This window comes from Agrilus planipennis, unplaced genomic scaffold, assembly GCF_000699045.2.
Source record: "Agrilus planipennis isolate EAB-ADULT unplaced genomic scaffold, Apla_2.0 scaffold64, whole genome shotgun sequence".
Classification (NCBI taxonomy): domain Eukaryota; kingdom Metazoa; phylum Arthropoda; class Insecta; order Coleoptera; family Buprestidae; genus Agrilus; species Agrilus planipennis.
Window position 1 is genome coordinate 863,615 of NW_020438927.1, and position 13,994 is coordinate 877,608.

Below are 13,994 nucleotides of genomic sequence, written 5' to 3' on the forward strand. Positions count from 1 at the left end.
CTAAAAATTGACATAATTGTAATTACATGATAACAAAGACAAAATTAATGAATGTTTTAAAATAAGGAACAGATAAATTGATTCACCAGTCTCTTCTAAATTTATATGATCAAAATTTTTTCAATTTCTTGCTCTTGTCGTTTTTCTTCATTGTTTTTTTTTTTATTTGTCACTCCAGAACATCCAGCTAAGTTTTCACTTAAGTCCATACTGTCTTCAATGTCTACAGAAACTGGGCACCCTTCTTCAACAATTAAATAATTTATTTTTACAGAATTTAGTGGTAAATATTCTTACCATGGTCATTATTGCCACCTTCGTCTACATACTCTGATTCAAGGTCTAAATGAATATCTTTCAATGCTTTTCCCTTATATTCAGCTGGTAATGATCCTTTTTCCATTATAAGAAGAATTTTGGATACTTTGGCGGTCTGGTAAATATCAACCGGAAGCCTACAAAATTAATTTGCGTATTAAATTCTAATTGATCTATTTTGTTACACAAACGTACTCGTAAAATTCATTGTGGGTCTTTTCTGTGTGCCCCATAAAGTTACCAAACTGTTTGGCCTCATCTTTGGTTAAATTAAACAACTGCATTATCGTTGCTATTTGCTTCCTTAGTTTGTTACTTCTTATTGCTTGTGGATTTTCTAATTTCAACTTATCTGCTAATGTTTTTATAGCTACATCTCCCTTACCCCATTTAATAGAGCTTCCAGGAACCGCAAATAGGTAGTTATTGTCTGCATTTATAAATTTCGGTCGATGTTTCAGAAGAACGTTAATATAATTTTGAAGAATTTCCAGAAAAAGTATTTAGTTGTTAGTGCTTTTTCTGCAGTTGTTAGTACATTTTCAAAATCTGTCGTATTGCTTCTTCTATCGTTCTCATAATCATTCAATTTCAAATACTGTACGTCACCGATCCGTCGTCGATTAAACAGAATCAATAAAGCTAATACATAATGTACTAATGTTTTGTAATCTTTAACGTTAGGGTTATCTGTATTGTCCAAACCAAGGGTGCTTTCTTCACTCATTTTCAATACACGGTCACGAAATTTTCGAATATCGCTTACCAACGGTAAAAGTAATGGTTCATTCCAATGTTTTCCGCAAGATCTTTATTAGCGATCGACGACAACTCTGTATTCCAGCGTGTTTCTATTTTTTAAAATTTTTGACATTTCCGATCCATACCTTTTTTCATCTTCTGTTTTACACCTAAATCCACTACTCTCCTTCAAACATTTTAAAGAAGTTCCCATATGCATTACAAGACTAGGTGCTTTAAAATTCTTATCAGTATAATCGAAGCCGCCTATGTTTCTTGTCGCAATTACAAAGTTATCAAAATTCTTAGAGTAAAGTACATCTTTAAAGCTTACCTCCTTACCATTCGTTATTATTCTATATTCAATTAACAAACGCGAAAGCTCTCTCATTTTGTTGCTGTAAGCGTAAATCATACGCTCCCTCTTATGCTTTTTTAAGTATGATTCCCCGAAATGAACTATCAAAAGGTCCTTCTTTGCTTCGAAGCTTCTTTCATCTGCTTTCATTATTTTGAATACTTGTTCCTTAATTCTCATTTTGGAAATTACTTTAGTAGGATCCATTGCACATGCCATTACAGTTTGTGACTGACTTAAGTGGTTAATTCTTTGTGATTCGGTGCTTCTTATTGTCTTTTTACAAGAACATGATTTAGTATGTCTCCTTAAATATGACTTTAAAAACAATCCTTTGCAATATATGCAAGGATAGTACTATTGTTTGCTTGAGAAGATCTTTGTTGCCTAATAGGTCTTACAGTCCCATTAACGAAAAGCTCAAAGTTAGTATCGTGTCTCAGTATTGCAAATGCTTTACGCCTTTCTTTACTGCCTTTTGGATTTTCAAAAATTTTTACAACCTCTCTTTGATCATTCTTTACATGGCGCATGGAATTTTTTGTAGCAACTTGTGTGTTAAGAAGCTAATATCGTCTGTTTTCGTTTCCAAATAGAAAGAAACGAAGTTAATTTCGCCAATTACAGACTCTTTCTTGTAGCAATATCTTCACCACAATACCTACATCGAATAACCTTTTTACCCTCAGCACTTCTTATAAGTTGTCTTCTTATTATTGATTTAGTATCTAACGTATTTTCCTTTAAAATATCTTTTAATGGTGTATTATGACTGGTATGTAATTGTTTCTCTTTAGGTAATAAATTTTCGTTCGAAGAAGAATGCACAGAAGTAGAGCTAGTGGAAATGGTAGAATAATCATTAATATCAAAATCATCATCCCTGCTATCGTCATCCTCAAGTTCGCGATCAATAGAATTTGTTTCCGGTATATAGGTACGGTTGCAGAGGGTAGTATGCAAAGACATTTTGTTTGGGCAGTCAGATTTTCCTGGTAAATCATAATTTTGAAAATTTTCATTAAGAAGATGAAATGACACTGTTTCAAGGGCTTGAGAAGATTCAGAAACGACCGCAGTTTGAGTTGGGAAGTTATTTCTCAAAAATGGACTTAACGGCGTGAGTTGGGAATACACTATGTCTTGAGAAGTATTTAATTCAGAAGCAGAAGTTTGTATTAGGTTATGAGAATCCTCATTGTCTAAATTATCGTCATTAAGAAGATCTTTTAGTATGTTATCAACAAACGTATTAGTAATATTATTTGAATCATACGAAATATCATTAAAATCAGTGGTAGTGACCCATTCCTGGAAAAGCGTGATCAAATGAAACAACTTGATAAATCCACTATTTTTATAACAGAAACACTTACAGCTACTTTCGTTTGTACGTAGGTCACGGCATAAGTCTTGTCGTATGACAAAAGTATTTATTGTTTCTCGAAATACTTTCCACCACACTCGATACACTTTCCCATACGCAAGAACCAGTCATCAAACCAATGCTCCCATTTTTCTTTTTCAATGGAATCACATATTGTTTCCCAGGCTTCGATTTACTCTTCCTCCGAAGCATATTTACGTCCTTTTAGTTGTGATTTTGCAAATGGAAAAGAACCAAAGTCGCATGGTGCCAAGTCAGGACTGCAAGGTGGATGGTCCAATACTTGGATTCTAGTTTCTTGAAAAGTCTGTTGAGTTAGCTGAGCACGATGCGCTGGATCGTTGTCGATATGAAGGTACCATGAGCGCAAAGGAGACTTTGGTCTGAGATTTTTCAACGCTGTAAATAACTGTGGCAAACAAACTTCAGTATACCAACGAGCTGTGACTGTCTTCAGCTTATCTAGCACAACATTGGCTACTAAACCCGTTTTACGAAAAAAAAGACACCATCATTCTTTTTCCGACCGAACGTGATTTTTTCACTTGTATCGGTTGATCTTCACCTTCGAAGACCCAAACCTTGTTCTGTGATTTCGATGGTACATCAAAAAAATACAGCCAGCTTTCATCACCTGTAACGATTGAATTTACAGCACTGTGTTCTCCCGATTCGAAGTCATTTAACATTTTTTTGCACCAAATTACGCGTTCCTCCCGTTGAGCGTCGGTCAGCTCGTGGGGTATCCACAGGGTACAAAGTTTTCTAACATTTAAATGGTTCGATATAATTCTTCCAATACTTCGTTCGGAGATCTTCAGGGTTTCAGCTAATTGTTTATAAGTGATTCGTCTATCTTTGGTTATAGCTTTTCTCACAAGTTCAATGTTTTTTTCGGTCAAGATTTCTGTCGACCGGCCTGAACGAGGATCGTCTTCTAAATTAAACAGTCCACGTTTAAAATTTAAATACCATCTCTCAGTGGTTCTTAACGACGGACAATCTTATATCCGCGACGAAAGTTATATAAAATAATAGTGCGATATCCGACAATTGGGAACGACTCCATAGCGACGTATTAAAAAGCTCAGTAACTAAATTTTGTCAACAGTTAACAGTTTATATTTTGGACTTAGACTACACAAAGAGGGTACGGTTAAGCCGTTGTTGAGATTTTTTTTTCTGATTTTCCACTTTTTAGATTTATTCAAAACCAAAAATAAATAGAAGTTAAAAATGTTCAGGATTAACGTAACTCAATATACCCTCAAAAAATTATTTACATATCTCTCTGGGGCCGATTCACTTTGTTTATCATTCTTTGGCCATTTTAATATTAATGTAAATTAAATAAATTCAGTGTACATTAGGTGGTAGTTATATAAAGAAATATTGATTAACTATAAAAATTTAAATAAAATCTTGTCCTAAATTCATATTTTCAAAAAGTGTGAAATAACCATTGTTTTTGTTAAACATAATAATAGTAGAGGGTTATAAATTAATATTGATTTGGTCTTGAGTAAAAAGTGTAGTATCCCAATCGTGGCCCAGACATGGATTCTGTCATGCCCTGCTTGGGATTGAAGTAACCGTATAATATTTGTAATATTTTCATAAAATAATCACCTTACAATAATGATAAACATTCGGATTATTATTCAAATAAACGCATAAGAATAAAACATTCTAGCTAAAATCATTTTGAAAATTCATTTTAATGACAATAGAAGCAGATAAAATTATTATCACAAAACATATTAACAAACAATCATTCAACATTTTATCTAAAATAGAGTATAGACATTCCTATTCGGAGATGGTAATATTAGTAATCATCTATTCTATATCATAAACCATTTCACTCGACACTCAAGAATTAGGCCCTGAGAATATAATAAAACTATCAGAATTTACAGTAACAAGATCTGAATATGTATTTTGGTGCTTTATGTTGTATGTATCTATCTATCTCTGTATTATAATATATATGAATTCTACGAAAATGAAAAACTTAAATATCACCCAACCGATGCACCGGTACTCGAAAAGGAGAGCAAAAACAAAACAAGGCAAAGCAGAACATGTGCGATCCACTTATCGATGAATCGTTGAAGACCCAAAACTGGACTGGTGGTCCAAATCAATTACCCCTAATAAATCTATCAACTACCCAAAAATATACAACTTAACTCTAAGAGAATGTCTGCTAGTAATGGAAATATAATACAGAAGACCTTAATGGCAGAAACCATGAAAAGAATGAAATAGATACGAACACTTAAAACTAGTCGTAAAATTAGAAATTATACAGAAAAGAATATATAGAAACACTGCTTTTTGTTAATTTTTTTTAAAATAAAGTAAAAATTTATAAGGAATAAAATGAGTAACGTGTGAAGCATCAAACAAAAATAAATGATTGAGATCGCATCACATATGAGCAACCAATTTAACGAAATTTCGGACCTGAGGAGTATTATTGTAAACAGAAATGTAGCTGCCTACGCCATAAAATCACTTACGATTGTAATGGACTTCTGGTTATCAGCAGAGAATTGAAACTGTTGTTGGTAGCACTACTTTATTTATTTTCTTTACAGTTATTTCTTAACACTAACTTAAAATCGAAGTTACCAATAATTATTAATTTAGTATAAACTTGATGTAGTAGAAGATTTAGTAAAATTGATAAAATAGAAGATTTAGTAATTGATTGATTGTTGAAGTAACTCTGAATTGAACTGGTTTCAACTGTCTTGTACTACGTTGAACAAGATAATTTATTAGTTAGATTTGTGACGTATTTTGGCAAAGTTCACTTTCTTATGTTAACAATTCATAATAGAAATTATTACCATTATTTGTGTTTCTCAAGAGAATCGTGATTATCATCTTCAAACATTTAGAAAGTCTGGACATTATCTATTATGTTAATTGCAGTTTTATCTAATATTAATAATGATAACTATGAAATACAGTAAATAATTGTCTACTCATTTCCTTACCAATATTTAACAACAATTTGATAGATTATTAAAGTTATACATACAGAGTGTTATAATTGTTATGGGTAGGTACATTACACCTCCCCTCTTAAGAAACTGGAAGATCAAGGTGCATCTTTCAGTTTAGCAATCCTTGCACTTCTACGTAAAGGTATTTCTACGTCACTTACTGAATGATCAATGTTTGTTTCATCAAGTTCAATAGATATTGTTTTTGTTTCGTTTTTCTTCTTATATAAGTTTAAAGTTAAACAATTCGTAAAATTAGTACATTTGGAATAATCATGATTATCTTTACAATTCTTTTTACATCTACGTCTTAATCTAAATAACAACTTAAAAACTAAATATACAAAAAGTAATNAACAATAATGACCTGAAGAAGTAGAAAACGCTGTTTTATCCTTATCTTTAGGGTTCATCTTTATTTGGTGGAACCCGGACGCTAAATCGATAGTAGAAAAGTATTTGGAGTGCCCTAACTGGTCTAGAATTTCTGTAATATTTGGTAATGGATAGCTGTCACCTACTGTTATAGAATTTAGTTTACGGTAATCGATAACTACACGCCATTTCTTTTTCTCGGAATAATCTAACTTTTTAGGAACTATCCATACGGGGCTGTTCCACGGAGAATTGGATGGTTCGATTATTTTTTGTTCTAACATTTTATTAATTTGCCTATCTACTTCATCTTTAAGAGCTTCAGGGTATCGGTAAGGCTTAGTATTAATAGGGATTTCACTAGTGGTATGAATTTCATGCATAATAGCATCTGTAAATGTTAATTGATCACCCTCCAAAAAAAATAGATCGTTAAATTCACAACATAAATCAGTAATAGCTCGCTTTTCTTCTTCGTTCATATGTGAGGTACGAATAGTTTTCTTAATTTGTTCTATCCTGCTCGATTTTGAATTGGCAGATCCTATCTCTATCTTATTTATTTGACAACTATTATTGTTATTTGATATTTCTAAAGGTTCTTTTCTATGAAACGCAATTTACTTATGTGTTCGTAATAAATCCCGGCTGAATTTGGAATTTCTGTAACATTATAAAGTGCATCTGCTGACAGTTGTCCTATTGGGACCCTGCAACAAGAGCTCTTTTCAGTCTATTTGCATGTATTATCGTCTTTTTATTGTTTATTAGTACAGTATAATTTACAGGAGAATTAATTTTTATTATTTTGTAAGGACCATTGTATGTCGCCGTAAGTTTCTTTGATTTTCCTAGTTTATTTTGTTCGTTTCGAACAAAGACCATTTCGCCTACTCTAAGATCTATTTCATTTAATTTCCTGTCGTAATATTTTTTATTAATTTCCTTAGCCTGTATTGAATGTTCTCGAGCTAATTGGTTACTTTTTTGAATTTTGAGTTTGAGTTCGTCTAAATAATCATTGTAAGTATATTTAAATTCAGGGGTTTTTAATAAATTAGAAGGGATTGTCGCTTTGAAACCGAAGACTAATTCATGGGGTGTGAATTTTGTTGATGTATGAACAGTGGTATTGTAAGAAAACATTGCGAAGTCTAACCAATCGTCCCAATCGGTTTGATCTTTGTTGACATAATGTCTCAAATATTCCGCCAAGGTCGCGTGACTTCTCTCTAAAGCTCCATTGGTTTGAGGATGGTAAACAGAACTGTTAACAACAATTTGATAGATTATTAAAGTTATATATACAGAGTGTTATAATTGTTATGGGTAGGTACATTACACCTCCCCCCTTAAGAAACTGGAAGATCAAGGTGCATCTTTCAGTTTAGCAATCCTTGCACTTCTACGTAAAGGTATTTCTACGTCACTTACTGAATGATCAATGTTTGTTTCATCAAGTTCAATAGATATTGTTTTTGTTTCGTTTTTCTTCTTATATAAGTTTAAAGTTAAACAATTCGTAAAATTAGTACATTTGGAATAATCATGATTATCTTTACAATTCTTTTTACATCTACGTCTTAATCTAAATAACAACTTAAAAACTAAATATACAAAAAGTAATTTGACAATTGCAAACATAGAATATAAGAAGTATCCATTAGATGTTAATGATTTATAAAAAGGTTCTTGAGAAAGTAAGTCATCTGTAGTTTTGCTTATTTGATCAAGTTTGAGGCTTGCTACGTTAAGACTTTCTCTATCTAGTTTATTCGATTGAAAAGGTAAAATTTTGATGTTTTCTGATTTATTAAGTTTTTCTTTTGAACAACAATCTGACTCTTGAAGATCAAATTCAGGAATAAAAGATTGATATTCGCTAAAGTATGAGGGGTTATTGGCTATTAAAATAGTATTACTAGTATATAATTTACATTGTTTACTTAACGAAATTATACCTGAATTAGAAAGATAAATAGTTGTCGGTAAATGATTCTTACAAGTTAAGGTAATATCGGTCGTTCTTGGTAAAATATATAGCCATTTGTTGGATTCATGTAATTTGTGCCATATTTCTGAATGTAATGAAGTGACTCTAGTATCGCAATCTTTCGGTAATTTATCTAATTTTTGTAATAACTCTGTCTCACAGATAGGTCTAGCGTATACAGAGTAAATAGCTTGGTCTGAAGGACATATGTAATTTTGGTTACTTAACCTTTTACAATCATTTAAGTTTTCAGGTAACGCATAATTAATTTTGTTTTCTGATACTGCAAGGTATTTGACACTAGGGTAAATGAAGATGTGACTAGAATTATGTAGTTTAACTAACAAAGGTACCAAATGGTATAAGTTGAAATAATTTTGATTAACCAGAGGGTTAGATATGACAAATACTAGCCTACTTCCTGTGAAGAATACCTTTAGTTCAATTAACGATAATAATTCATGAACATTTGTTAATTCAATGGGAACTGGATAAGTGGAATGAGTTGGTAAGAAAGAAAGGGTTTTAGATAATTCAGTAACGTATTGTTCAGGTGTGATTATAGTAGGATGTAAAAGATTTGTTTTAGCTAAGAGGACTGCGTTAATTAATGTCGAATATTCGTTATATAGTTCTGATGTTAGAAGAATTAAAAGACTTAAGTGTTCTTCTATCGATAGTTTCATCTGCAGGTTAAAATAATTTTTATTTATCTCGCGGGAATAATTGTAAAGTGCATCGAAATTTTGACTAAATATTTTTTCATTTACTTCTAAATTAGTTATGGTACTATTAAAGTTAACTATCGTAGACTTGACAACTTGCGCTTGTTCTTTTATAAGCTTAGAGAATTCTTTTTCATCATTCGTTACAGCGTGAATAGCGGCATCGTAATATTCAGCATCATTCTGATCCAATGTTCCGAATATGGTTTTAAATACAGTGCCTATACCACCAAACCATGCACGTTTTACTCTTTTATTTTGATGTAGAATTTCGTGTAGACTTGCATCCTTTGATTGTAATTGTGGAATTTTCTGAGCAAGAATTTTCAAAGAATTTTGACATAAAGAAAAATTATGATATGGTTGCAATTGACACAAATTATGTGTTCTAAAGTATGTATTTTCAACTAATGCTAACTTGTTCTTTAAAATATTTATATTCAAATATGAAATGAGATCCCATCGATTTTCTATGAAACGCAATTTACTTATGTGTTCGTAATAAATCCCGGCTGAATTTGGAATTTCTGTAACATTATAAAGTGCATCTGCTGACAGTTGTCCTATTGGGACCCTGCAACAAGAGCTCTTTTCAGTCTATTTGCATGTATTATCGTCTTTTTATTGTTTATTAGTACAGTATAATTTACAGGAGAATTAATTTTTATTATTTTGTAAGGACCATTGTATGTCGCCGTAAGTTTTTTTGATTTTCCTAGTTTATTTTGTTCGTTTCGAACAAAGACCATTTCGCCTACTCTAAGATCTATTTCATTTAATTTCCTGTCGTAATATTTTTTATTAATTTCCTTAGCCTGTATTGAATGTTCTCGAGCTAATTGGTTACTTTTTTGAATTTTGAGTTTGAGTTCGTCTAAATAATCATTGTAAGTATATTTAAATTCAGGGGTTTTTAATAAATTAGAAGGGATTGTCGCTTTGAAACCGAAGACTAATTCATGGGGTGTGAATTTTGTTGATGTATGAACAGTGGTATTGTAAGAAAACATTGCGAAGTCTAACCAATCGTCCCAATCGGTTTGATCTTTGTTGACATAATGTCTCAAATATTCCGCCAAGGTCGCGTGACTTCTCTCTAAAGCTCCATTGGTTTGAGGATGGTAAACAGAACTGTGCATTTGCTTAATTTTAAATAATTTTGCTACTTCTTTTAATAATTTTGAAGTAAAGTCTTTACCTTGATCTGTTAAAATAGACTCGGGACTTCCAAATTTACAAATAAAATTTTGAACAAAAATTCTAGCTATTGTCTCAGCTTCGTGATTAGGTATGCTATAGGCTTGTGAAAATTTGGTAAGGTCATCCTGTAGGGTTAAAATGTACCTGTTACCTTTTTCGGTGAGGGTTAAGGGACCTACGATATCCAGAAATATTTTCTGAAAAGGTTTATCTGAGGTAGTGGTAATTTCCATAGGTTTTTTAATTTTGTGTCTAACCAACTTATTACGCTGACAATCTTCACAGTATTTGATAAAATCTTTTACGTCCTTTTTCATATTATGCCAACGATAATTTTGTTTGACCCGTTGATATGTCCTGTGGAAACCTGAATGACCTGACGTAGGGTTGACATGATTTTCTTTTAAAATTTCACTAATTTCTTCCTTTTTAGGTTCAACTAAGGTGTTATGAAAAATAGTTATATCAATTTTTGTATTACGAAATATAAATCTTATAAATGAACGAACTTTATTCCAGTGAAGACGATCGTAACCATCTCCTATCCTACTTAAGGCTATTTTATTACATTTGCTATTTTCTAAAACGTTTTTTAATTTATTTAGCATAATAAACATATTTTCATAGTTAGCTTTATCCCAATAGTTTTCTTTGTTTATCAGATAATGAATGGTCTGTTTATCATTAGCTTTTAAAGAATAAATTTTATTAAGTTCAATATTTTGTGATTTTAAATAGTCTAAATGATTAGAAAAGCGAGTAAATATATCTTTTTGTGTATTATTTACAATTTCTAAATCTAGAGCTAAGGTAATTGCAATATCTGTTTGTGCAGAACAAATGTTTTCATTGATTTCAGTTAAATTATTACATGTTATCACAGTAGTTCTACATTTTTCTAAAAATTTTGAGTAAGTATTGTCTTCCTCCACATCTTTTGAAATAGTATTAATTTGAACAGTTGAATTTTCATCTAATTTTATTCTACTAAGAGCGTCGGCATTGTGATTAGTCCTTCCTGGTTTGTAAAGAATCTCGAAATCATATTCTTCTAATAACAAACGCCATCTGACTAACCTAGATCCCGGATCTTTTACATTGAATAACCACTTCAATGGTTTGTGGTCGGAATATATTTTAAAATGTCGACCATAAAGATACGGCCGAAAATGTTTTACGCTCCAAACGATTGATAACAATTCACGTTCCGTTACTGAGTAATTGCTTTCAGCTCGATTCAAGGTTCTACTTGCGTATGCAATGGGGTGATTATAGTAGGATGTAAAAGATTTGTTTTAGCTAAGAGGACTGCGTTAATTAATGTCGAATATTCGTTATATAGTTCTGATGTTAGAAGAATTAAAAGACTTAAGTGTTCTTCTATCGATTGTTTCATCTGCAGGTTAAAATAATTTTTATTTATCTCGCGGGAATAATTGTAAAGTGCATCGAAATTTTGACTAAATATTTTTTCATTTACTTCTAAATTAGTTATGGTACTATTAAAGTTAACTATCGTAGACTTGACAACTTGCGCTTGTTCTTTTATAAGCTTAGAGAATTCTTTTTCATCATTCGTTACAGCGTGAATAGCGGCATCGTAATATTCAGCATCATTCTGATCCAATGTTCCGAATATGGTTTTAAATACAGTGCCTATACCACCAAACCATGCACGTTTTACTCTTTTATTTTGATGTAGAATTTCGTGTAGACTTGCATCCTTTGATTGTAATTGTGGAATTTTCTGAGCAAGAATTTTCAAAGAATTTTGACATAAAGAAAAATTATGATATGGTTGCAATTGACACAAATTATGTGTTCTAAAGTATGTATTTTCAACTAATGCTAACTTGTTCTTTAAAATATTTATATTCAAATATGAAATGAGATCCCATCGATTTTCTATGAAACGCAATTTACTTATGTGTTCGTAATAAATCCCGGCTGAATTTGGAATTTCTGTAACATTATAAAGTGCATCTGCTGACAGTTGTCCTATTGGGACCCTGCAACAAGAGCTCTTTTCAGTCTATTTGCATGTATTATCGTCTTTTTATTGNTTTTAATTGTTTGGCTTTTAAGTTTACGAATGAGACTACAGATTCTAAATTAATTGACGAAATGCTGGCTATAGACGATTTGAAGAGCCCTGGGTATTCTGTTCGACCTGAAATGTCTGTGCTAATCTCATCCCGGCCGACTGACGAGGCACTTGAGAGTTTAAAGAATTACAGTTATGAGTTTGAGAATTACTAGGACCAGGATAATGAGTTTTACTTAAATTATTATTCCGCATTCTGTTGTTATACTCCCTTTTTCTACATTCACCTATCAAGTGTCCAATATTCTTACAGTATGAACATACTTTATTTTGTATCGGTTTACTCGATGAAAATTTTGAATTGGTTTGGAAAGATGAATTATTAGGCCTTTGTGGATTAGAATTTTGAATATGCCTAACGTTATGTTGTCTATGACTATTATTTTTATTAAAATGACAATTAAAACTAGAGTGTCCACTTTTATTACAGAAACTACACAACTTAGCTATATTATTATGAACATTTTGGTATTTTTGGATCTCTAATCTCGATTTTTGTTCCTGTTCTTCATTTAATGCGAACGCTATTGCGTCCTCTAATGATTCTGGTTTTAGAGATTTAACAATTATAGAAAGGTTATTCTGTAACCCTGTGACAAAAACATTTAGTGCTTGATTCTTTAAGAGATTGACGCATGCTTCCCTAGCTTCCCTAGAAAGATTTTGATCTAGCGAATTTATTAACTTAATGTAGCAATTCTCAACTTTATTAGCATAAGACATTACGTTTTCATTTGTATTCTGTTTGCAACTGTTAAGCTCCAACTGCCATTGACTAATAGTTCTTTTCTCTGAATAAGCGTCTAAAAGGTGATTTTTTAGAGTTATCCAATCATTAAAAGTTCTATTTCTAATTAATGCCCTAGCGTTATCTGTTATTTTAGTTTCTATTATTGCGAAAAGAATGTTTTTATATTCAGGTTTAACTAAAGAGACAGCTTTGTCACAATTATCGATGAACTCATGCAATTTTGACTTTGAACCATCAAACTTTATGAGCATTTTTTCAGCTAATTCTAAAGATATACTAATTTGAGCAGAGTTTGTTTCGACGTTAGCAGGCATTTCTGATGGTGTAGGTAGCTCCGGATACAAATTAGGCATCACACAATTTCGAAAATAGAATTTGTACTCACAATAGTAGCACCAACGTTACCAGCATTCTCTTCCAGAATTCCCGTTGAGGTTTCTTTTGGTCCAATTATTTGGGTTGACCACGGCCGTTCCTTCTTTCCGTAGTTACGAGAAATCTTGTAGTGGTCACAAAGAGAAAGAGGAGGTACCTTCAAAGATTCCAGTGCTTGTGGCTTGTTGAAGGGGTTGTTTCCTAGCTTCCGATATCCACGACCTCGCAACTCTTGAAATCCCACTCCTGACACCAATTTTATTTTCTTGTAATGGACTTCTGGTTATCAGCAGAGAATTGAAACTGTTGTTGGTAGCACTACTTTATTTATTTTCTTTACAGTTATTTCTTAACACTAACTTAAAATCGAAGTTACCAATAATTATTAATTTAGTATAACTTGATGTAGTAGAAGATTTAGTAAAATTGATAATATAGAAGATTTAGTAATTGATTGATTGTTGAAGTAACTCTGAATTGAACTGGTTTCAACTGTGTTTCGACTATGTTTCGACTATGTTTCGACTATGTTTCGACTATCTTGTAATACGTTAAACAAGATTATTTATTAGTTAGATTTGTGACGTATTTTGGCAAAGTTCACTTTCTTATGTTAACAATTCATAATAGAAATTATTACCATTATTTGT

At 31.8% G+C, this 13,994-nt stretch overlaps 2 protein-coding genes across 2 annotated transcripts; both read right to left on the reverse strand.

The window, feature by feature from the left end:
• Positions 1 to 7,477: 7,477 nt before the first annotated feature.
• On the reverse strand, positions 7,478 to 8,875 carry LOC112904321. Its single transcript, XM_025974074.1, has one exon. The coding sequence runs from the start codon at positions 8,873 to 8,875 to the stop codon at positions 7,565 to 7,567; it is 1,311 nt and encodes a 436-aa protein (XP_025829859.1). The 3' UTR covers positions 7,478 to 7,564.
• A 3,324-nt stretch (positions 8,876 to 12,199) lies between these two features.
• LOC112904332 (GATA zinc finger domain-containing protein 14-like) lies at positions 12,200 to 13,948 on the reverse strand. The gene has a single exon (XM_025974090.1). The coding sequence runs from the start codon at positions 13,320 to 13,322 to the stop codon at positions 12,246 to 12,248; it is 1,077 nt and encodes a 358-aa protein (XP_025829875.1). The 5' UTR covers positions 13,323 to 13,948; the 3' UTR covers positions 12,200 to 12,245.
• Between the last annotated feature and the right edge of the window lie 46 nt (positions 13,949 to 13,994).